This window comes from Micrasema longulum, unplaced genomic scaffold (genome assembly GCF_059751315.1).
Source record: "Micrasema longulum isolate JH-2025_06_02 unplaced genomic scaffold, ASM5975131v1 h1tg000027l, whole genome shotgun sequence".
Taxonomy (NCBI): Eukaryota; Metazoa; Arthropoda; class Insecta; order Trichoptera; family Brachycentridae; genus Micrasema; species Micrasema longulum.
Window position 1 is genome coordinate 229,072 of NW_028277234.1, and position 27,303 is coordinate 256,374.

A 27,303-nucleotide genomic window follows, 5' to 3' on the forward strand; every position below is an offset into this window, starting at 1 on the left:
TGGGTAAGTAGAATTTTCATCCTTTAGCGGATATATTGCCTTAAGGCGATTTTTCGTCTTTAGGCAATATATCCGCCTTTGTAAGTAGCATATGTTTTCAGTGCTGCAGAAATGCGTTTTTTTTGTATTTTTAATCAAAAGACTTTTCTGTTGGACACAATTTTTTAGCACTGGTTTATTTTGATTTTTTAAACTTTATATTCATTTATTTATTACTCATTACCTTTTAATGGTTTTTTTTATTTTTGAAAGCCGTTATTTTTAACTTCTTTTTTTCAATTGAAGATTTTTCATGTTAATCATGGTTTGCAGTTTACATATAAAAAGTGTATATAAAAACACTTAAATATTGCATTGATCGCAACTATTGTTGTACTGGTTCAAGTTCTGGGTTTAGGTTAAACACAATGTAGTAATTTTCATCAGCCGTCTCCATTACTAGAACCATAAACCGGGTTTTATTGAAACCATCGGATCTGGAATCGGATTTCCTAACACGATGCGATTAAATGGCATCAAATGCACATATGAATGTGCACGGAATCAGTCTAAGCCACCCACGACAAACGTCAAGACTGCGCCGAGACAATTATTGTAAAACAAAAATAGGTACCTAATTTTCTTTTATTGCACCACAAGCCAAAAGGTGAATCACAGTAGTAAATTACAACACAAAACACCCAGGGTAAAGCTTATTTGAATCCAATGGTGCATAGGATACTGCATTGGAAAATCAAATGCAGCATACCTTGAACACTCAGGCAATACGATTAGTCTTACTCACTAGGTACCCGAGTTAAACCATCTTAAAACAAATACTTTAAGCCGACTCTGATACAAATCTATTTCACTAACAGAATCATTGTATTATTCATCCTCCTGTACATAGAATAAACGACAGTAGTTTTGCAAAAATATAAAACCAACGTGCTGATAGGACACGTGCTAAAGAAACATGTATTAGGCCGGTTTATCCCCATAAGCTGCTTTCAAGTAAAAATATTAAAAAAAGAAGATAAGTCAGCGCTCGTTGACTATGCTTGAGATCTTACGTTCGATTTACAACAGGACAGACGCCAAGTATTATTATTGTTTAAAAAGCTATTCTATACTGTAATATTTTATTGTTACTTGACAAGTACCTAATTTCTAATAACCTAAATCCCATCCACAATTATTCTTTCTTCTCTAACTCATGTAGTGTCCATACGGCTCGACTATGAAATCATATCCCACCCACTATTAAAGATGTTTTTTACAGTAGTTGTGTTTAAATCACGCCTGATGAAATATCGCCTTTATCTTTATTTATATCTCATTTTCTCTCCTCCTTTCTTTCCCCTTCCCAATTAAAAACTAGGTGCATCCCTTCTACGATTCTGCTGAGAACCTCGTCATTAGTGATGGGGTCTCTCCAGGAAATTCCTAATATTTTTCTGTAGCACCACATCTCAAAGGCCTCTAGTATTTTTTTATTTCTTTCGGTATAGCACCATGTATCATAACCGTACATCAATATACTCCATACATATGTTTATGGCAAGTTGCTTGCGGAGCTTTAAGTTTATATTATTTGACTCAAAAATCTGTGATTTTTTGTTAAACGCAAGCCTCACTTGGTGTATACGGCAGACGACTTCTCTTTTTGTTCTCCCATCTCAAATGATCCTGCTTCCAAGGTACAGAAACTATTTCTCGTTTTTCAAAGTTGCTCCTGACATTAGAACATTCGTTCGCTGCTCATTACGGGCCACAATAATTACTTTGGTTTTGCCCGTGTTAATATTCATATTATATTTATTATTCAATACAAGGGAGGCACCTGATCAAAACTATCTCAGAGAGGCGAGCTCAATGGATCGGCCACATTATAATAATATACACACGGCCATAAGGGTCTCCTGCATGACTAAAAGAAATGGCTGAGAGGACAAATCACAGAGGGCGCCCCCGACGGGAGTATTTGGAGCAAGCGTGCAAGGATTTAAACTACGCCTCATATACCGAGTTGAAGAGGGCTGCAGAGAATAGAGACCAATGGAGGACGAGATGTAGGACTTTGCTGCAAACCAATCCCCAAGATTGAAACTATAAGAAGATCAACTATGACGAGAATCGAACTCGAGACCTATTTAATAGTAGCAAACGCGCTGACCATTACACCACGAGGCTGACAATACTAACATAAAAGAAAAGAGTATTTTACAATACAACGATATTTGTATTTATTCTAAAAAACTACAGCATTGTGGGAAAAAATATCAATGTCAACATGAACATGACCACAATACCAGAGAAAGGGTAAAAATCAGACTCCGGTTAAGAAAAAAGGCCATCCAATTTTATATAAGGTAGTTAAACAATATGGGAAAAAAACTTTTATGAAATAAAAACAAAATTCAAACTGAAGGTTGAAAAATACGTGATAAACAACTTATAAATGAAATGTACATATATTGTTTTTATTAGAGCATTAGTAAGAACATATTTATGTGTGCCCTACTTCATGATTCAAAACATAAAATTAAAAAATATTTAAAGAAAACACTTGTTAACAATTATTAGGGAAATATCACATAGTACGAATACCGATAAAAATATATTGAATGGATTTAGAAAAAATAATTGTACTTTCAAAAACAAAATGGAGATTGTGGAGAAATGTTTTCACGCATTTCTTTAAATTATTATTTTTTTAAATATGTCCCTAGAAAAACGCGAGATGTTTGGCGTTGATATTTGTGACGTTGAAATTCGTGACGATGTTCTGTAAAAAATTAAACGGTTACAAACAAAGTTAAAAATTAATATGTATCGTGACGTATTAGGGGCGTGACCAATGCAATTACCGTTTTCACGGGAATTCAAAATAATAAATTAAAAAATATTTTTTATGCCTCTATTTATAAGTTGTAAAAAAACTTCAAAGACCTTAATGAGGGTAATTAATTACTTTAAAATTGTGTAAAAAAGTAATATTTTCCTATTATAAACCCGCAATACACGTTTGGTATATCTTTGTACCAAACTTAATTTAGTACGATGTGATTTTGTCTCCTTTACGTTAGTTTTAAAGTCTGCCGCTAGATATCGCTCGTGGCACAATCTGGTGGCGCTACACTACCCACATATTATTTTCATTTCCAATGCATTTCTTCGTCCTTTTTTCCTGCGGGGATTTGCGTGACTTGGAACATTTCACTATCACAATCATTATTCCAACTTTTGTTTACGGGAGTGTACACGCACTAACAAGATATTTAAGCGGACTTTGAGAGGGTAATTTTGCGTTGTTTATTCGAGAAGGACAACACTTCCACAGCTATTACTACTTATTTAATGACTTCATATAACATTAACGAAGCTTAGCATAGGGCTGTGTTTACTAAATAAGTGTTCACCCAACTGTATATTTATACTTTTGCCTTCCATGCAAGAGTTACGGGTTTCATTTCTGACATAGTTGGCTTATAATATTGATTTTAAAGGTGGTTTTTCACATAAATATTTCACAATCTCTCAACTCTGCGCTAGATGGTCTTACCTATTTTGATTTATTTATTCATATGAAGATACATATTATGAAAATAATAAAAACGTATCCCTTACTTTATGAAGCCAAAAACCCCATGTGAAGTTGGGGTACAACAAAATAGAAAGTGAAAGCATTCATATTCATGACCTCTACGACTGAACTGTACAAAAAAACACACCAGTTTGACATAAACTACTTGACTTAAATTGAGACCTTAAAAATCGTGCACAAAATAACACTGGGAAACATATAAGACGACGGCATAATATTAGTAAAAAATGCTGACATACACAAATATAATACCAGACAACAACAACACTATCATATTGAAAAAGCAAAGACAAACACAGAACAGTCAAAAATACTACATAATGGACTTAAACACTACAACGAACCACCTTACTACTTGAAAACTTTTACTGGAGACAAATTTAAAATCAATCTGAAAAAGCACATGATGACTGAACTAAATAGACTAGACGAGACATAAAATGACTTGACAATATCAAATTTCTAATGTAACCCAAACGGGTTTTTTAAAATTGTAAATAAATTAAAAAATATTATTAAATAATAAAACCAATAAAAATGATTACATAAACACAAATTTCAATATATATCTGGACAACACGCTTAATAGTACTATATATAAATCTATGCAATGTCTCGCAGCAGTCTCCTGCAATAGTTTCTTCCCTTAGACAAAATTCAAACTTGTACACTTGTCCCGAAAATGGCTTTCGTTTTGAATAACTTAATATGTTCATTCAGGAGATTGAACCCTATTGGGGCCACAAAAGAGAAATTTCTCTGAGCAAAAGTTTTACGTGTTTTTGGTATTAAATAATTCAAATTACAACAAAACCTCGTACGAGCATTCTGCTGGGATCTTCTTTTGTAACCACATGACCAAAAATGTGTCAATGACGCTCTTTAAAAAAGATTGTCAAATATCCAGTACCTTCATAAATTGAAACGATTTTTCAGATGAGGAAGTTAGGGGACATCGAAGCATCGCTCATAGAATTATTTTGTGTACATTTATTAGGGGGTTCACGATAGACGCCATGTAACCTCCCCAGCCCACTAAACTACAGGTAGCTACTGATTGAAAAAAATCAACCTTCATTCAACACTTTTATATTTACGTTTATTTATACTTCTTTTTGCTCCACAACAAGTCAGGAGGCCTAATTACAGTGGTGAATTACAATTCGGAACACCCAGATTTAAAAAAAAACCTATCTTTCTGTGCTTTTATTCTTGAAAACAGACGGAAATCAAACTCGCGATGCCAAATTCACATTTGGCCGTCTAACCAACTGAACCACGGTGCCTGCCACTAAAGTAACAAATTGTTTTTTAAAAAATCTCTCATCCAATAAGTCTTTGGTTCGGCGGTCGATGAAAACGCATTATCGTCTGCAAACCTAATTCCTTCTCCCGGAGACTTGGTGCATCACATTTATTATGGTAAGTTCATTCGGAGTAACCACGAGAACACTTGAACTTGCGATTTATGGCACTGCGGTGCCCTCGTGCGGACCCGTACAAGGAGCCTTCGTGCCGCGGCATGAGACCAACCAACGGTGCCACTTTGAACTCGGCCCAATTGTCCGATCATTGGACACATTACCCTACCATCCAGGGTGGGGTGAACGGACAAACTCCCGCTTTGTTCAATATTAGGTAAAAAAAATATAACTCCAGATTCGTTCAAAATATTTTTTTATTTGTCTTTATGTACAATTATATTTGCACACAGGCAAGATTATTTCCAAGTGGAAATTTCTTTCGACCAACTATTGAAATAAAATAATACTTATGAGTTAATATTATATTGAAAGCAAAAACTTTACTTGCATTTCAATAAGTGAGAGTAAATACTTGTATACAACCACTTTTGACTTTTCTATGTCAACCGGTATTGAGACTTATCCGTCTCTTCCTTAGGACACTTATTACACTAACATGTAATACACCATAACTTGTCATTTCAGCAGGTTGGTTTTAAAGTTTTGTGCACCTGCTTTGGTGAAGGTGCATAGTGGGATTTGCATGTTAATTTAATTAGTGTTCTGACGAAAAGACGAGCACTTCTCTAATAAGTAAGACATACAAAAGTCAGTAAGTGGTTACTACAAAGATTATCATTATTAAAGCTCTCCCTGCTTCCCATAGTTGCTTCAAGGATGGGGATTTATGACAGACTATTCAAATATTTATTAAATGAAAAAAAACATTGAAACTAAGTTTTTTAATGTCCTGCATGTAATTGATTTTTCTCAAATCTGAATATTCCTTAGAGTAAGATCATAATAAATCACCCATATGAAGGAAAACTATTCTATGAATCTTGACTGTTGTTGTATTTACCACAGTATTTTAAGGGTTTACCACGAATTTTTATTTTATTGGTTAGTTGGAAGAAATTATCATTTGGTAATAAGCCCGCCAATGTACAATCAACATTATGTACAAAAAGTTAAATAAAAAAATATTTTAAACTAAAAATCAATCTAAAACCAAACCAAAAATTTGGAACGCTTTAGTTCTATGCAATAGAGCTTAGGGCTTCTCTAGAGAATTTTTACTCTGAAGATTATTTGCTGCTTTTATTTACCACTGCAATTCGGCCTCGTTGCCGAAACAAAAAAAAAACAATATAGTTATAAGAAATTTTTTGCCGTCCAGCAGCTGGGAACTTTACCCTTTCATCCAAAATAGGGTAACATTAATACATTGCCATTTTCAGCTCGATCCAATTGTTCGATTACTAGACACATCACCCTACCATCCAAGACGCACTATTATTGCATACTATTATGCCTGTATAACTACCATCCAAGACGCACTATTATTGCATACTATTATGCCTGTACAAAGAAAACTGTTTTTTCACATAATTATCTGATTTTATCTTATTAGGATTCCGCCGGTATATTCAATTAATTTTTGATAAGAAAATAATTGAAAATAATAATTTGTTGTGCACTGTTATCACCTTCAGTACTCTAAATACGCTCTGAATACGTGTTTAAAAATAGTAATAAATAATAAATAAATAACCCGCTAAGCCTTTTTTATAGAGGTTTGTCAGGTAGGAAAGAAAGAATATGGAAGGAAGCAATGAATTGAGAAAAATTCTTTCGCGACGCCAGTTTCACAGTTGGCCGTCTGACCAACTGCACCACGGCGCCTGTCTAAATAACCCTGTCTGTAAACATTATAATTTAATATAGAAACGTCAAATGGATTGTACAAACCTCCGCAGAATAATAAAAAAGACGCTTGACTCACACGCGAAAGGCTCCGGGTTCGATTCCCAGTGAGAACACAAAATACATTAAATGTAATTTTACTCATTCCATGGTGTTCTGTGTTGTAATTCAACACGGCTTTCTGGCCTGTTCTGGTGAAGAAAAAGGTATGTTGTTACTTACCCGTGTTTATATATTATTTTTGTCATTTTTTTGCACCAACAGCACCGTATGCAAAGATTTACATATACGATAACAGGAATTATGTATGTATTCATATGTTCATTATTGTATTTTTGTACCTTTTATATTATTTTTTTAAACTTTTTTCTTTTCTTATTCTTTAAATTTAAATTTAACTTGTTTCTATCAACTTTATTTTTATAACTGTAAATAAGTATGGGTATTTATATTTTATTTGAAAGTTTCTAAGTGCCTAACAATTGTTAATTGCTTTTATTTTGATACCGATAATGTACTTAATCGATATCTTACACCACTGTGGAAAATTTTTATTGACTGTTTTCACAATTTTCATTCATATGTATTCTTATTTTTTTTATACAATATATGTTTTTTTCCCAAATAAAAATAAATAAATAAATATAAATTATCTGTTGATAGATCCTTCTACTGTAATATTATAGAATCTTAGTGGAAATTTTAAATTTGAATCCAGTTGGTTATTTGGCATATTTGTTTATTTATATTTACTTATCACATACAAATGATTTTGCTAATGGTATTGCATACGTACCTAATAATATCAAAGAAATAAGCCCCAAAACATGTGTATAAAATCAAATGATAAATAACTTTAAAAATCGTAATCAAATTGAAAAATCTTCTTACCAGAAAATTACATCAAGAGTATAATTTATTTTGCGTCATATTATATTAGGTATTTCAAATTTCAAAGTTATTTATTTATTTGACAATGATGAACTTTAGTCCAACGGAAAAATGGATACAAAAAATGTTTTCCTGCGCGCGGTAAAAATTAGAACATTAAATCGTATGTACTGCAAAGAAAAAAAAAATGTATGTATTTTAATAAAAACGCACTACTTTAAACGATAGCCTCGTGGTGGGCACGTTTGCCTGCCATCCAAGAAGTCTCAGGTTCGATTCCCGACGTGGATGAAATGGAATATTTGAAAGGGTGTTTTCACACTGGAATATTTCATAGTCCTAGGACTGGCATCAGAAGCGTAAGACTGACGATCTTACCTTCATGTAACAAAATATTGATACGCTGCAATTGGTGTACCAATGCAGTGCCCTATGCACCATAAGGTGCGGAAAGGGAATGATGATGATGATGACTATGAATGACATCACTGGTTCATATTAACCAACCAATGATATGAGAGTTGTAAAGGTTATCCGGTTTGCTTACCGTAAATAAACCAATCTGGAGAACTGACAGAGAAGAACCTCTTTCGTCACACGAGGAGTTATTTCAGAAATACAAAACTTTAAAAAATCGTTGCGCTAATAATACGAAATTTAAAAAAATATTTTTTTGGGCTTAGTTTAATCGTCTATTAACAAATAATAATTAAATAAAAAAAACACTGAACTATCTTATTGTAGTCTGCATTACTTTACGGGTTGTTGAACCCATTTAGTAATGCAGACTGTAAATACAAGTTAGAAGTTAATGAATAGAAAGCAGATAGCTGCTTAGCTACCGATATGTACAGAGAAAAAGATCCATATTATCCGCAGAAGCCGTATTCAGCAAGCGAATCGCCCTATTAATGGGTGAATTCTGAGATGTATTTGTTCGGCTTCTGGGTGTGTAAAACAGTGCATATATTTTCAATACTGTCAGCACTCATTAACATTCCAGAAAATTAATAAATAAGTTGATATTTGTGAACTGTGAAGTGATATCCTATGCAAAATAAACCAACGCAAAAATACAAATGGATTTAAAAAAAATAAAACCATAAAACTAATGATGGGACTTGAACGTAAATGGTGAAATGACTCAATAAATTAATCTACCGTAAATAAAAGCAATTTTTTAAATTTTCATATTTAACCGAAAAAATATCAATAGAGCTGAACTCATTTCCGAATTTATGCATTCTCTAAATATAAAAATTAGAACTAGATTTGTAAAAACCATAGTATGTTTTAAACTGAATTTATATATTTAAAAACAAACAAAACAAATACAAACCATCACGCCGTTTTACGGATGTCCGGGTCGGCAGAAAGGATAGATCGCCACATCACTATGCCTTTGCATACAGACCTCGCTTCCTCTACATTCACAAATCTGTTCACAAACGCACGCCGATTATTCCGATATTTGACACGTCCATCTTCAAGTATTTGTTGGATTTGGTCTTGCCATGTCTTTTGCTCCATCGAAATTCTCATCTGCCCGAACCAACGCAGCACTCCTTTCTTGATTTCGTTGATAATGCCTTGCGTAATGCACGGATCTCGACATCTGTGCACGTATCGCGCATGCTTTTACCACACATTTTACCTCTTGTGAGAGATGGCATTTGGCAACATTCAGCTTACTTTCATTTCTGATATAATTATATTATGTATACTTCGCGTCTACACATAACGTTTTAATTAATTATTTAAACCTAAAATTTATCTATTTGCTGGGAAATATTTTTAAAAAATTGAGAAATGGGGATTTTGATATTTTTTTTGTAATTTTTATTCCCTTTTTTCAATGCTTATAAAATATTAATAACTATTGTTTTATTTCATTTTTACTACCCAATACCATAATAATGAGCTACCTCTTCTTATAAAAAATGCACCTTCTTTAGTCACCTTTAAGAAACGCCTTGAACATTACTAAATATTCTCAGAATCCAGAACTCCCAGTAATTTAATGTTTTTTAATATTTTTATCCCTTTTCTTTCTTTGGTTCCCGTTTCTCTTTCCTTCCAGACTCATTATCTGATTCCACATTCCTCATCCTTTAATATGTATAACAAAATGTACTTTCTTAACTTAATATGTGTAAGCTTTACCTGCCAATTTTAAAAACTAGTGTCATTTTGAATTAATTAGGTTTTTTTAATGCATAAGTAATATTTTGGTTTTTGAGAACAAATTTTTGACTAACTCTTCTTTTGACCAGTCTGTTTTTTAGTTGGCTTGAAGATATTGCTTTAAGCAATAAGTACGCCAAAGTACTTATTCTTTCTACCTGTAGTTTTAAATAAATAAATAATACGAATATTATGAGTGTATATAGACTGTTACAGTAAAAGGAGTTGTGAATACAAACCAGTTCCCTTTGTGAGTTCTATGTAAGTTTCCTCAAGACTTGTCATGTGCTAAATGAATACATATATAATACAATAATTGAAATATCTATTTTTTTTTATGTGTGACAGTAAATATTAAGTGGAAAATAAAAGATTTCTGTATTAGTATCATGGTTTTTATTTTGAAATATCATATAATATTTTAGGATTTCTTTGACAAATTCTTCACAGTAAGGTATAAAACATACACCGACAAACATGATCGGAATGACCCGAGTTCACAAATTTTAAATTAGGTAATAGGTATATATGTATCTAAATAAAGTCTATAAAAATATATTAATCACTTAATCTGTTAAGGCACTCTGTACATGGCTAAAATATTATAATCTATGGAACATATTAGCAGCATCAGATTAGATAGATTCCACCTATTCTCAATGGCTCTTAATGGTTCCCGCGAGATCTGTACAAATGTTTTATATTATAGAACCTCTGTGACTAGCATACAGCGCCTTGCAATACAGCAACGCTCGCGCTCTACGTAAGTACTAACTCGTTATACATACGACTTACTCTACAGGTAATCTGATGAACCTTAAAACTAGAATATATTACCTATATAGGATGCATCGTGAAGGATAAATTATATTTACAATGTGAGATTATTTATAAAGGCAAGATCTGATTTCGGAGATTATACATTTATGGCAATATTCGACACGATAATTTGAAATATATTAATTAACATTCAATTGATTATTTGTACATTAAGTATTGAAGCTACTGTAGCAGTAAGGCAAGTTGCACTTCTCAAGTGACATGCGGACCCTTCTTGTCAGTCTTTTCGATTAAATAAATTATATCTAAGGCACAGTTGAGGCGGGCGAGGAGCATATTAGTAAGCGACCATCTCCCCCGGTCTGTAGTCATAGGGCGGGGGCGCTCCCGACGGGCTGTAGCCGGGGCAGCCGCCCTCCAGGTGTTTGCCCAGGAGAGACATGCGGGAGAAGGTCTTGCTGCAGGACGCGCAGGAGTATTTCTTCACTTCCGAGTGCGTCTGGAGGTGCGCGCGCAGGTTGGAGCGGTCAGCGAAGGCTCGTCGGCAGTGGTGACACGAAAATGGCTTCTCTCCAGTGTGGGTGCGGATGTGACCTTGCAGCAGCCACGGTCGGGAGAAAGCCTTCCCGCACAAGTGGCACTTGCACGGTAGCGTGTGCGTGCGTATGTGCATCTTCAGCGCTCCGAGAGATGTGTAAACCTTGGAGCAAAACTTACAACTGAACGACTTCTTAGCCAAGTTGCCTTCGGCCGCCGCGCAGTGGAACTGGCGGTGCTTAGAGAGGCCGGAATAGGTGGAGTAGGATTTCCCGCAGTCCGGGCACTGGTAGCGGGCGGCGCCCTCGCGGCGGCGGCGGGGGGCGGAGCCGGCCGAGATGCCGGAGTCCGAGCTCACGGAGCCCGGCGGGGACAGCTCGCCGGGGGAGGGCGACGGCGGGCCCGAGCAGGGCGAGGCGGGCGGCGAGCACGCGGCGTGCGGCGACGGGCCGCGGCACGGCTCGGGGTAGGCGGCGTAGGGCGGGCAGGGCCAGTACTGCTCGGAGTAGGGCGGCAGGTAGGCGGGCAGCGGCGCGAGGTGCGCGGGTAGATACGGCGACAGGGGCGCGGGCCCGGCGTGGGCGGGCAGGTGCGGCGGCAGGTACGTGAGTACGGGGGAGAGCGCAGCGGGCTGGGCGTAGCGCCGGGGCGGGGAAGCCACGGGGGCGGCGCCCACAGCGGGGGAGGAAGCCTTGCTGGGGTAGTTCCCCGTACGGGACAGGTCCTCGGGCTTAGTGCTCAGATTTTCTGGTTCATTGTCATCAATATCTATAACAAAAAGAAAACACACGTTAGTCAATGTTTTTATAAATAAATTTGTATCTACAATAAGTTATTACATTACCAAATAGTGACATCAAAAATGTGTAATATCGAGATGAGAATGCAAGGCAAAGGCGGGGTTAGTTGTAAAAGAGTATGGTAAGTAATCCATTAGTTCCCCGTGGCTCGTGGCACCCGCGCCCGCGCCCGCGCTGGTTCCAGAACATTACCAATTCCGCGCACGACACCGGACGGAGAAATCCGTGTAATGCTCATTAGCCATAATTAATATTGTTTTATGATAACGGAGTCGCTAATATGAGAGCGGCCGAAGATAGTTCATTGTGAAATTTCTCTTTTCGTCTTATATTTCAGTTGTAGAAATAATGTACCTAATTGCTTTGAAATATGTTTTGATGTTTTATTTTTTCATGCACCTTAATTATGGTAATTACTAGATGTTATTAGGATGAGATTGAAGTAAATAAATATGATTTTTATATTATTTTTTGAAACTATAAAAACTAAAACGTGAGTTATTGGCATTGAAAATCAATAAAAAATGTTTTTAAAAAACATTTTATTTAAATTTTATTAGACTGTAACACTCTATGATAAAGGAACATAAAAATCATTTTATTTTTCCTGAACTAGGGATTAATAATGAGCATAAATTTTGCAGAAGAAAATAAAAATACTGTTAAGTGAGCTTGAAATTTATTGGCTGATATGAATGTATATTTTTATTGTTAATAAAAATTATTCGAACGAAAATCACTCAAACACATTTTATATCTGGTTGACGAAATTTTATGACGTGCTTAGTTATTTTTTATATCGAATTCACGGGGGCCGAATTTTTTATTTATTTTGATCATGTGAATATTTAATTCTTAATTGACAACGTTTTAACATGCTAAAATTATACCTTTCAATGAACGTGGGTATAAGATTTTGCAAGTTTTGGTAAACAAATTCTCAAAAAATATTTTTTTTTGTTAATACATATATTTTTCCTTTACCTACGGGTAGTAGTTAAGAACAAATTTAAATAAGTTTAAAAAATGTTTGAACATTTTTTGGAATGGTTGATGAATTTATGCGGGTACACAGTAATTTATTTGGTTCGCAAAAAAATACTCGTAAATATCGTTTTATTTTAAATATAAAAAAGAATATATAAGTATTTTATTTAATTGCTTAAATATTGTTCAAACTAAAATAGTACAAAGCTAAGAATTAAAATATAAAAATATATAATTGTGTTTTTTTTATACTTGTTTCTTTGTTGATTTACCCAAGAAAATCATTCAAAAATATTAACCGTTTTTTTTTTTAAAATTGATTTTGATTCCATTGTTTTTTTTTTGATATTTGTACAAATATGTACTTACTCGTCAACTGAATACAATTTTTATTTTAAAACACGCAAATTTTAAAAATATGATACCGATTTATCAAAAATACCAATTTTGTGAAATTGTAAATTAACTGGATAAATATTTTTTTAAAAAAAACACCGTATTTAATGTTAAAATACCAAAGTAAACGAAAATAATTTACTAATAAAAATGCCTACCTTCATATTTATATGTGACGAGGGTTGGTCTCTCCTCCCTTGCAGAAGCTGGAACTGGCCTCTTCTTCAGGGGACAGTGGCTATAATTCCGCTGCATTATGCTGCGGGACATTCTCACTTCTTCAACTAACATTTCACAAAATAAAAATCTTTCACAATTATCCAAAAAAACACCAAAAAGCTCCAACCACAATAGTCCAGTGGCGAGATCACAAAAACTTCAAATCCAAAAATTCCACGGCACGTCAATAATCACAACACATAAAAAAACTTGTTCAATTCCCTAAGCTCTGAGAGAACTACCTTCGCGTGCGACGTCTAAGCCAGTTATGGTCAGTCTCGGGAAAGCGGCTTCGTTTAAATACCCCTCCCAATAGTGCGCGCCAGGTGCGCGCGCGCGTCGGCCCGCACGTGTGGCAGGGCCAATGGAAGAACAGTTCTCAGGGTACTCCAGCCAATCGGAGCCGGGATTTCGGCGGTTTGTGAATGGAAGGCGTAACCGGAGTATGGTGGGGCGGGCAGGTGGAAGCGGTGCGATATGCCACCATTCCTCGCTAATGTGGCGGGAGAGGCGCACGTCAGGGTGTACTCGCTTATTTGTTACACATATCAAGTTCGGAACATCGATGTTTTCAAACCGTTTCAGTAGACGAAAGCACTAAGCTAAAACATTTAGTTTTAGGGATACCTAACGCTTTATTTTACTTTCGGAAAATCAAGATTTAATTACATTTTTTTTGTGAGTGGTGTTTTATTGCTATTAAAAAAAATTGACAAGACAAATCAGTTCTAACTGATAGATGTGAGCTTCTCCATAAATTTTGTCGTAATATTTAAAAACCAACAGAATATTACTTACATTTAAAAGTACGAAATTTCATATTTTAAATTCGTGTTATTAAAGAATATGGAATATTCATCCCAAAATATTTTGATATTCATTATCACGGTGTTAATGTTACTAATAATACCTCGGATATAATTATTTTTCAATGTGAATATGATAAAATCAATCAATAAAGTCAAAGTGATTTTGTAAAGTCTGTATTCTTTTTTTTACATAAAATAGTTTTGATAAAATAAAACTCTTTTTTTTTTAACAGAAGCAAAAAAATTAAGTCATAATAATAAGCCAACAAAAAAATAAAGTTAATCAATCAAAATTAATAATTATTTTTGATATCCAACTTTTTATTCATTTAAACATTTTTAAAAAATAAACAAACATGAATGAGTTTTTTCGAATAATCATTATGAAATTATGTACATTACTTAGGTACATTACACAGGTATTCAGGTTCATTGCTGAAAAAACGGACTTGCTTTATTTTAAAGCAAATTTAAATAAAAATAATAATTAACCTTTATTAACCATAATATACATTGTGATACTTATAATATAACAAATCAAAGGTCAAGATGGTTAAGGGTACTGCCACTGGCAATCTGTAAAAATCAAACAAAAAAATAAATAATAAAAAAATATTTGACAATTTCAGCCAGATGAATCGCACCCTCATCAATAAAGATTCAAATTTTCAATTTTTTGAAGTTTAAAAAGTGAAAGAGCTGAAAACCTCCTCTATCTGGGTGAAATTGTTAAATATTTTAATTTTATTTCTTTTTTGTTTGACTGTAACAGATTGCAGTGGCAATATGTCCGCCCTTTAAGGACATGTTACATTCACCAGAATATTGGTAGGCAACCTCAAAATATTGTTGCTAAAATAACATTAAAATAAACTATTTTACCAGTACTAAAGTAGGTATTCTTTTTATTTTATAATGTAAAAATATTGGTATGCGTTTTTATGAGTTACCGAAATATTTCAATTTTGAGAGCCATTTTTAACGAGTTGTGAATAATTCACTATTATCTTTTTCTATTATATTTTTTTTTTACAAATCATGTAAAAATATACGTATACGATCGATATTGGGCAAATAGTCCAGTTCAGCACATGATTTTCAGACTTGAGGAAAATCCTATTTCAACTAAACATTGAAGTAATATTAATAACATTTTTATAGAATAAAGGTATAGGGCAGATAAAAAATTAAGTTCTGTGTGAAATAGAACCAGAACCCTGGACGAGCGACTTCGACCCGATGTACAAATTCAAATAAGTAATCGAGTGGAGAAAAGTCTTCCTAGTAGTGTAGTAATTGGCGAGTTTGCTAACATGCCTAAGGTCTTTGGTTCGATTCTTGGGAGAAACAAGATAAAATATTTGTTTGTATGATAATTTTACATTTCAATATTTTCCTGTTTTGAACCTGAAAAGCAATACACATCACCTTACTTTCCGGTGATAGATTAATTTATTTTGTAGAAACATACAGTCTACACTCATTTGTTTACATTACAAAGTTTAGGTTGAAAGTCAGACCAGCAAAGTTTCTTAATAATAATCACACATATTAAATAATAATCATTATGAAATCTTTTGTTGGTTCATAATTTAATGTGTGTGTGCGTATATACATAGTTTTTCAGAGCTAGAGCGTGAAAATTTAGAGAAACATTCATCATGGTAATCTTTAAATAAAATCCTCATGAAATATTTCCAAAAAGTCATTTAAAAAAAGAAAAAACTAATCTCAAAATGTAGTAAATCCTTGATTTCTCGGACAAGCAGTCCATCACAAACCCCTACCCCTCTCCTACCCAGCCGCTTCCCTTGTCCGCGTCGGGGCTGGTATTCCAAACGCTCTCGTGGCTGTATTATCTCGTGTATTTACATACAAAATACACGAGAAAAAGAACAAATACGGAGGTGTAGGGGTTTACGGAATGGATGCTTGTCCAAGAAATGTAAGGTTTGCTCTATTTTGAGATTATAAAAAAAAATATAAGTTACTCTGTTCCCGTACAGGCACCAACACATTAAAATAGACTTATTAAACATTCGAACGCAATGTGCGAATGTTAAAAGCTAAGCCCCTAAGCAGCACATAATATGGAGGTTCAGTGGTTTTTAAAAATTCGTTAATAGACTATGGGCCTTATCTATTTATGGTATAAATTTAAGTTTAGGAACAACTTTATAACAGGTTTATAATTAAGGCCCTATCAAACTAAGCTTAAAAAATATTTTTTTCTTTTTCATTTTTATGAATCGTATTATCAGTGTAATGATTTTTCAAAGTTTTGTAATTTTGAAATTACTCCACCTGAGACGTCACAAGTTCTCTTTGGTAAGTTTTGGTATTTGGTGAGTTGTCTTCCCGTAAACCAGATATCTATTACAACACTCCATCATTTGTTGATTCATAAGAACTCGTGATGTAGTTCATTTTTATTAAAATATTTTTTATGAATTTTTGCTTACATTTTTGAGAAAAACTTAAGTGCTCTAACTTTTACCGCGTGTAAGAAAACATTTTTATTTCCAATTTTTATTTTTTATTTAATGCAAAAAATACACAATTTTATCATAGAACACAATTATTTTTTTTTGTGTATCGACTTGTTAAGTAATTCCCTGTTAAGTCGGGACTCTTCAATATAAAAACCAAAAACATTAATTAACATATTAAACAATACACAAAATAATCAAAGCAATATACAAAATAATAATAGAAAAATATAAACAATGAAAATTTATACATGTCGGAAAATGAAATGCAGAAAAGTTATATAATTATACATGGCAATATGTTATTAATAATTTATGTTAATTTTATAATTCAATTCGGTAATTAATTGATAGTAAAAATAAATACAAAATAATACATCAAAGTAATAATAGTAACACATCTACATATTTGGTGGAATATGTAATTTTAAATCATAATAATAAAGTTAAAATATATATTCAAATAATTATGCATCACTATTTAGTTTATTTAAAAATGATATACATGTATACGTACATAGATAATAATAAAGATAGAATCGATATTATATATTTATTCCCGAAGAAATCTTATGCAGTGGTCTGTACCCCTCAATAAAATCCAATTATGGATCTTCATCTTAAATATAGACGTTGTTTTGGAGAACTTAATATGTTTATCCTAGTCGTTGAATACCCTTGGAGCTATATATGAAAATACCCGTAGCACTGAGCTTGTAAATTTACAATATGTGTTTAATTTCTTCATTTATTTATTCATGCATTTCATAATATACACAGTTTTTGGTTCACTTTGCCCAGCTGCATGAAACAGTACTTATGATTTTCTTGTTGTATTACTGTAGAATGTTTTCTTATTTAAACTTTCTATTGAATATACTGAATAGTTTTTAGGTTAATTTTATAAATATAAATCTTGTATAATTTTTAGGTTTAATTTTTTTTATATAAATCTTGGGTATAAGGAAATTTATGTTTTAACAAAAATATATCAAGCCAAATATGTAGTATTATATATTTTTGTAAACGGCAGATTTGCCGTTTATGTTAATAAAATAAAAATAAATATACAATAAAAATAACATAACGTTTAAATAGAGAACTTATTGCCGTTAGCAATTTCTTCCAGTAAACTATTAGTCCATTAATCAAGTAACTTTACCCTTTTTCTTAAATACGCATTCCTGATTTCAATTGCGCCAAGAATCTTTGTGCCCTGGACCCACCACTGGACCTCCGCGCCACGCCGATTGCATTGAAAACGCATAACTCGCGGTTTTTCTTTTTTCCCTTTCGCTTATTTGCAAACAATCACAGCGCAAGCTGGTCTCAACGTCGTCATATCGACATGTGAGCGGGCAGATGCTGAGCAATCAATGTGTCCTTAAATCACAAGCAGGGCAGGGGTGCAACAATGGTCAATAACCGCCCTCTTCCTTGCGCACGCGCTAAATTCCCTTCTCGAGAAATAATCGCCAAGGAAAGGCAGATGCGCGCGCGAAACAATTGCATGAAAGAAAAATTAAAGAAATAGTGTTACAGAAAGGATAAAAAGGCAGTGATGTAACAAAAGACAAATTGTCAGAGGGATGAAAACCATTTGTTATAGTAATAGTTACCTACATATTATTATCTCCGATCCTTTTCAGTAAGTGTTTGGCATTTTTTTTAATGCAATTTTTACTGAAGTCATATTTTTTTATTATTTAAAAATACTTGTTTAATATTTTTATTAATTAATTGAAATCTAATGTCATACACACAATGATACAGTTATAATAAAATAGATACTTGACAAAAGACGTTGTTGAGAATAGAGACCAAAATGATTTAGAACTTATAGTAATTAACACTGTACATTTAACAAATTAAAGCATGGATGGAGAATACTTAGAAGAAAGGAATATGGAAGTCGAGGCATTTACAGGGCTTATGACCTGTCATTGGTTGGTTTAAGTGGCCACTTTACACACTGCGTAACATAAATCCTTTTTTGTTTTTCGCTGTTTGAACATCTTTATTTTTTCGATTCTTCCATTTTTTGATTTTAATAAAGTTAAATGACTGAAACCTTAATTGTTGTAAAGAGATTCGTATGACTGAATTATTTCACATACTAGGAAACGCCTAAAATCAATTTTCTAGTTTTTAAACTTCTTCTTGGACCAGTTGGTTTTTAATTTTAATGACTCCCGAGGGGGTGAAATCTAGTCTTGTCAGTCTTGTCTTGTTTACAAAACTTTGGAAAAATTAAAATATTGTAAGATACACTAATTTAAAAAGAAACATTTTGTAATTTTTACCTCATAAGAGTTTATTATATTATAACACAACTAGCTTCAGATATTCTGAATTACCCATCACCCATGTAAACATTTTAGTTTAGTTTATATTTACACCTGATGATGGAATTCATTCAATATTATGTAATAAAAACTACAAAGTGTTTCATTTAAATAAATTCAAAATGTTATTCCACAAAATAAGTGCTAAAACAATAACAATGTACATTTGTGCATAATGTCATATTACAAGAGAATCGAAATTGAAAAACATCGAAAATGGCTTTATGACTCTGACTAATTTCCTTTTTCAATTTTTAATATTCATGTTGAGCAAATCGTTCGCATTGGCTCCAATAAAATCATTATACAAATTACAAATTCTATGTTTGCAATTTTTCGCTGCATTTGTATTTACGTCAGCACAGTAAAATAATTTGGTGTGACGGGTACCAACGTTTAAAAAGGTACAATAAAATTAATTACACTATGTAAATTAGGGCAGTCAGCAATGCCAATTCAATTCTTGAAACAAACAGTAAATCCGCTATCTGTCGTCTATTATCCGAGAAGCCTATCTTAAAATATATTTTCACTTTATTGTAATTGTTAAATGGGTAGTTGTTTTTGTACGATAGACATTTAAATAATTAATTTTAGACTTTTTTTATGTATTTGTGTATGGGGTCATATCATAGTATGGGGACCAGATTAAATGAATGAATCTCACCCGCAACAATGAAGGTTTTAACTCTTTAACTTCACAAACGTCAATAGATAGAAGAGCCGAAGGAATGTAGATGTTCAACTATAGGCAGAATAGTGATTGTTACACAGAGTGTAAAGTGGTCACTTAAACCAGCCAATGACAGGCCTTGTGGATGCCAAAACTTCTATATTCTCTTCTGTAAGATGTTCTTCATGTCTATTGTAATATGTTAATATCAACAGTTCTTATCTACAAAAATTTGGACAAACTCAAAACATTGTTGTGTATATTTTAAGTGGCTTGTTTTCCAGATCCCTTTTAAAAATATTTTCTCCATCTCTGCTGTTATGTTATCTTGATATCTAACTCCCTATGGGGACCAATACAGCCCTTGTCTACAAAGTTTTTAAATAAATACATGTTATGGATCACGACGAATCTTCAATGCCCAGACTTTCGTATTTCCTGAAAAAAAAATCTCCACCTTTGTTGAAATATCAGTCAAACTTGTTTACTAAGCAACCAACCCTCCATTATGTTGAACGTGCATAGTAATGACCGCAATCTAACACTCGAATTCCTAAAGAGGTAAGACCCGAGTATTATAAATTAAATCTATTTTTGTTTAACGTCCTGCATATATTAAACTCAGACCTATTTCTTTAATAAAACAATAATGTCCAACTGAGGGGCCTTGTAAACATTTTAAGTAACGGAAGTATTGTTGAACAGTGTGACCGTTTCACAATAATTAATGATCGGACTAGAATACGGAATATAAAAATGATAACAATTAGTCAGTGTCATGCGACCATATGACCTTAATATCGAAAGGAAAGAAGCCTATTCTCGTGAGATCTCATTAAGAACCTATCTTTAAAAACACGTTGGGGTTATAAATATTTAACACGTTAAAAAGTCGTATTAAGTCTCGTCTTGTTTGTAAAGTCATTGTGTGCTTTTAATGTCGATTTAAAATTTGTCTCCAATGTAATTTTTCTACTAGTAATGTATGTAAGTCACCGTATTGCTTAAATACATTCATTTAAATATCTTTGAGTATCCTGCATTTGTCTTTGCTTTTTTAATGCGGTGGTGTTGTTATTATATTTGGATAATTAAAATAGCGACGTTTTTGTGAAATCACCTCAAGGGCGCTGTAAAATAAATAAATATTTATTTATTTAACTTTTTGCACATAATGTTATTTGTACATTGGTGGACTTATTGCCAAATGGCAATTTCTTCCAACCAACCAATAAAATAAAATAAATATTTTTATAATTCAAGTTACAGAACTATTCAAAAGAAAAAAAAGTTAAAGATATATAAAAATACAAATAAACGTATTTGTTCATAAATTACCTTAAATCAAAACTATTACTCAAAAGGAAAAAAGAAAAAAGAGGAGAAAGGAAAGGAGAGATTAAGGAAGAGAAAGGAGATGTTTCTTCAGACGTGATTTAAACAGAGATAAAGTAGTAACATCTTTGATGGTGGATGGGAGATGATTCCACAGTCGAGCCGAATGGACACTATATGCGTTAGAGAAGAAAGAGGAATTGTGGATGGGGATTAAGATTAAGGGATATTTTTGGCAGCCTCCGTGGTGTGTGGTTAAGGCGCTTGACTCACGCGCGGTAGGTTCTGGGTTCGATTTCCGGTGAGAAAAACAAAAATAAATAAATATGATTTTTCTCAGGCCTGGGTATTCTGTGACGTTATTCACCACTGTAATTGGGCCTCCTGGCCTGTTGTGGTGCAAAAAAAATAAATCAATAATTATTTATAAAAACTTTCTATTGCTCACAAAAACGTAAATGTTATTAAAATTTTGAATGGACTGTAAATATTTGATGGATTTGGAAATGTTAATTTTTTTTGGTCTTCCTCGTTTCCTGTATATATTAATAATCGTATTAAAAAATCTTTTTTACGCAAATAATTTAAAATATTTCCTAGAATACGTGACTCGAAATTAATTTTATGTAGTGTGCATTTTATATTAAAAAATCTGATTTACTAAACAAAAAGTGACCGGGCAACACACAGTATCCGCAAAATCTACTTTGGTATCTCTCAATTGGCCGCTTTACCGGAGAGCAAAAACAAACTTTTTAAATTTTATTAATGCTCGTAACATGATGTACATTGACATTATACTGTCTATTATTGTTTGTAGTTTTCTTCTCAACATTTAACTCAATTGATTTGAAAGAAAACCGAAGTTTGTTGTATACCTCACTAAAAAAATTGAGATACGTGAGTATTCGAAGAAAAAAACGTGGTTAAACTACATACATAACTAAAACCAGCTAAATTCAGACTTACGGCAGTTTACTTCTGGGGGTTCGACGAATTAAAATTTGTACCACAGGTCAAATCTATTATCACCACAGTTAATGACCATAATTTCTTCCAAAACAAATAAATTGTAAAACCGTTGTGGTAATAACTATAAAGGTTCCGAAATTCATATTCATTCATAAATGGCCATAGTTCCCAGGCCAGACTCCCACAGGGTTGTCACACATTTGTGACCAGCCGTATCCAATAAAATTGACCGGATTAAATAAAACACGTACCTTTCGGGACCTACAAATGTGTCACACAGATGTAATTATCATCTGATGTTTCTGAGGTATAAACCCTACACATCTGTAGTGTGGAAAATTTCAGGGCAGGTGTGCTCAATTTAAATTTTTAACAATATTACAAAGATTGTAAATGTTCATGTACTTTTAAAATTCTAATTTGTATTTTTTAAAACTAAGATAAAATCTTGGAATTAATAAAAGTAATTATTCGAAATCATTATCAATGTTTTATTAAAACGAATTTTAACCGTACGTCCTTGTTATTTTTATATTACATGTTATTTTCAAAATAAATGTGTTCCACAAATCCCCAAAAAATGCTGATTCTCGAAAAATATGTATAATGTTTTTAACATTCGCAACTAATACGTAGATATCAAAACAATACGCATAACTAGTGATAGGTATTACAAAATGCGTATCAACGATGAATCATGAATCTGTGACTCAATGTGCAACCATAAAAAGTGCAGTTTCGGCATAATTTTGATTTTCATTACAATATTTAATTATTATATTTTAGCCTTGGCTGTTTAAAACACTCGAATAAAATAGATTCAACGATCTTGAAAAATAAATAAAGCAAAGACAAACACGGAAAATAAAAATACACAGCATAAAAAAACACGATTTTCGTATAGGAGTTCGAGCTAAGCCATGCCAATTCTTCTGCATGTATTTTTTCCAAAGAAGCAAAATGAAAGTCATTTCGTCCCATATATTGCAAATTATGTCACTGTTTTCCTAAACCATGTTGTAGCCAACAGCCTATTATGTATCTGTAAGATGTGCTGCAACAATCAAGGCTTCCTACACTGTGTTTAGTAATGCAAAGATCTTCGAAAAGCAGGAAAATCTGTACTAAAAAACTCCAAACTGTGCGAAAAATCGACTAATTTACACATTCCGGACATTGGTTTAGAAAATTGCTCTTCAGAGATTTAATAAATAGCCAATTTGAATTTCACGTGAGACGGATGAAAATCGAGTTTGAACAGCGGTAACTGAAGGTTACAATATTTTCAGTGATTTCACTTTAAAATATTTTCGTATAATTGAAACCTGTTTTATACTTTTCTACAAATTAAATATTTAAAGGGTAAACCAATTTCCCCAAACTGTGATATTTGTTCGCAAATGTCAGACACACGTATAATTTAACAAAGAGACTACTTATTATGCGACTTAGATAGATGTCTTTCATTTCAACACGAATGTATTTAAGAAAGCCGAGTTACATAGCTGGTCCGTAAGTTTTTTCATAATAACTCCTAAACATCGAACCTCATTTCCTTATTTTCACCAATTACCATCACATGACCTATTAAAACACTAAATCCATATACACACCCACATGAGCACACACACATTACACGGGTATCTACTAATACTTATGGAAACCATCATTGATTTCCTTTTTTTGCAAAAATAATATCGAAGTTAGATGATTCTCTTTGCTTTTATTGTATATTATTTTTTGTATTATTGTTATCATTTAAGTACACCGTTTGATCCCTTAAAATAATCCGTTATTTACACTAAATATTTAAACGACATTGGAAAAAGTATGAAAATATTAATCTCCTGACTTACTGGAAATAAAATCTGTGTTAAGTTAGTACTTACAGATGAGATAAAATCATAAACATGCAAAATATTTGACGTTAATTAAAATGAAAAATTACTCACCCGTATAAAAAATTACGGGAAAAAATAATTGAAACAATTAAAATTAATAAAATCACATTTTATATAATAAATATCTGTATTTTATACTTCTAATAGGGTTTGAACAGCCCTGCCTAAACATGATATTTTTTAAAGATGTTTTGACAGCTATTTCCCAACAGATGGGCGCCATTACAAATAAGAAGGACTTTCCTTATTTTCTCTCGAATATATTACAGAACTTACTACAGATGAAGCACGCACCGACTGCACTTGGACCCTGTGGATATCGGACACGTGCGGGGTCCACTTTGTTAGGCGGGAAAAACGCGGTAGTATTTGTCTATGCAATTTCACAACACATGCTGATTGGTCAGTGGGTGGCATTTTAAAATATGAAATTCATCACGTTTTGCCACATAGTTACATTGCTAAGGATTAATCAGAATTCACTTCATTGTATTATAAAAAAAAATCTTTACTTTTTTAATTACTTCAGTTAACATCACAACATACAAGTTATTTTTACAATTATACATTTGTCTCACAATCTTAAATTTTAATGATTCTTTTATTTTGTATATCGAATTGTGTTAGTAATTATGTATAATTTATATTTGATATGTTTTTTTAAGGAATTCATGTCGTTACTTTGGATTGATATTCTTTACATTGTTATTGTATTGAATGCAATTATTATTTATTAAAAGTCCCTTTTTTCATGTTATTTAGTATGACTTACCATGGGCAAGTCCTAAAAACACATAAGTTAGTGAATATGTAAACAAATGAAAATTAATAACAACAAACCATCACCATTACGCCGTTTCCCCGTAAGGGTAGGCAGAGAAGATAGAACGCCACATCACTCTATCTTTGCATACAGATCTTGCTTTTTCTACATTCATACATCTTCTCATGCACGCGCGCCGATTATCAATGAAAATTAATTTTACAATAATAATGATAATGATTTCGTCCGTTTCGACAAAACCCGGTCACTGGTAAAAATTATGAATAAAAGTGGAATAAAATTATATATCTTTTTTTATTATTAAATCTAGGCACTAAGTTTATTGTTTTTATGCATTTAAAGTAAACAAATACTTTATGTAATTATCTTTCTTTATCTAATCTTTTATAAATTAAATAAAGATTTTATGTATAGAACCCTAAATTTCTTGAGCAAATTAGTTGTAAAATACGAGTGTTTTTTAAATAAAACTATAAAAATAAATTTTAAATTTTTTTCGACCCTTAAAATATTTGTTTTTAAAAACACTCCCAAAGGGAAAGAGTCTAAAACTGATAATCCTATCATGTAAAAGATCCACCTCTCTTGGTGGGCAATTCAACAGATCAATCATCATCCCAGATCCCAGGCATCATCAAGTGTAAATTAATCCTACATTCAGGAGGAACAAATGGTATGTGTTGTCCGGTCTGTATTATTTGTTGTGACTTCACAATTTTGCTATGCATTACTTGTTGTCATAAGTATATAATATAGTGACGTTTGTACAGATAGAACAAACTATTTTAACTGTTCCAATTTACATAATATATGACTATTTACACATTTCAACACGTGTTTATTTGAACGTGCTAAATTGTGTATACGTGACGTATGGGCAAATGCACATTCACCGATCGAGCGATAGCAAAAACAGAAGTATAATCTGACTTGTACCATTATGTGACTCATGTCATAAGATCACTGCCCCGGGTATTATTGTTTACGAACACATAATAATTTCGTTCAAATTACAGATGTTATGTTCTTTTACAGGAACAGTATATAAAAATAACTTTTACGCCAATTTATTATATTTAAAAAATACATTTCCATTTATCTAGCTAGGGTGGCGACAGAACAAGCTAACAGAAAAATTAAAAAAAATTTACAACTATCAAAATAAAAGTTATTCCCACGTATCTGATATATTTAGTGTAGGGTATTGTTCCTATAGAACAAACCTTTTGAACTTTTTCAAAGATGGTGAATGGTAATTATATTTATTTATTCATGCATTTCATAATATTCACAGTTTTTTGTTCACTTTGCCCAGCTGTATGAAACAGTACTTATGATTTTCGTGTTGTAAATCTGTAGAATGTTTTATTATTTAAACTTTCTACTGAATATGCTGTATAATTTTTAGGTTATTTTTTTAAATGTAAATCTTGTATAATTTTAAAGTTTATTTTTTTATATAAATCTTGGGTATAAGGAAATTTATGTTTTATTATTTAAACATGTTTTGTTCTTGTGTCAAAGGGTTCAATGTATTTTTATCATATTAAGTTGTCTTTGTGGTATCAAATTATTTCATCGTCATCCTTCGGGTTCGCTTAAAGTAGTAAAGCAACGGTATATTGATTTGTTTTGTTGAAATTCCCAGCCAAAGTAATTGGCGTCGTTAGGAGTTGTGATAATTGTCATATTGTTATGTACTTAACGCACTTAGGAATCATTGCTGTTATATTCATACTAAAGTCATTAAAATTAGCTTTGTCATCGTGTAATTCCCAGAAGGTTAATGGATGTGTTTACTAAATATTATCAAATGAAATATGGTAAAATTAATTGGTCAAACAAGGCTTTTATTTTAATTCAATTTGATTTCGGTCCACTAAGCCGAAATCTTTAAGGACTCTGTGAAAAGAAATAACGGGAGATCAAGCATTGATTTGAGATAAAGTAACAGTATAAATGACGGTAATAGAAGCAAACTTCGAAATCTCTATTGAGATATTTGCGAAAAACTTTGAAAAAAGAATTGTGAGATTTCTAATTATTGTACTTCACTAACTGAATAGAGAATGCTATAATTGAAATCAATATAATTGAAATCGGTTTTTGTAAGACTTAAAGACGCTTTTGAATAACGCTATTATTTAGGAAGGTAGGTTTTATGTATAGTTTATTTTGGCATCAATAACTAATTTTCCATTTTTGGTGGAGATTTATAAGTTTGCTTCTAATATTAAGCAACTGTATAAGTAAATCAGGTAATGAGGAAGTTCAGTGCTATAGGAAATTGGATAGAAAAATGTTTTCTTACACTCGGTAAAAATTACGGCATTTCATTGTACGGCGAAGTTTCTCGAAAATGTAAGTTTAAAAAAAAAAAATGCTTTTAACTACATCACAAGTTCTTCCGAATCAACGAATGGTTGAGTGTTGTGATAGATTTCC

At 32.6% G+C, this 27,303-nt stretch overlaps 1 protein-coding gene and 1 long non-coding RNA gene across 3 annotated transcripts in view; one reads left to right on the forward strand and one right to left on the reverse strand.

Moving 5' to 3' along the window:
• The window catches only part of LOC148285520 (uncharacterized), a 367,314-nt gene that overhangs the window by 217,422 nt on the left and 122,589 nt on the right, over positions 1–27,303 (forward strand). The window lies entirely within an intron of this gene.
• On the reverse strand, positions 10,213–13,804 carry LOC148285521 (uncharacterized). Its single transcript, XM_088223953.1, has 2 exons — positions 13,490–13,804; positions 10,213–11,916 (listed from the first exon to the last, which is right to left on the reverse strand). Exons 1-2 carry the CDS (start codon positions 13,620–13,622, stop codon positions 10,949–10,951), a joined length of 1,101 nt encoding a protein of 366 aa, XP_088080079.1. The 5' UTR covers positions 13,623–13,804; the 3' UTR covers positions 10,213–10,948.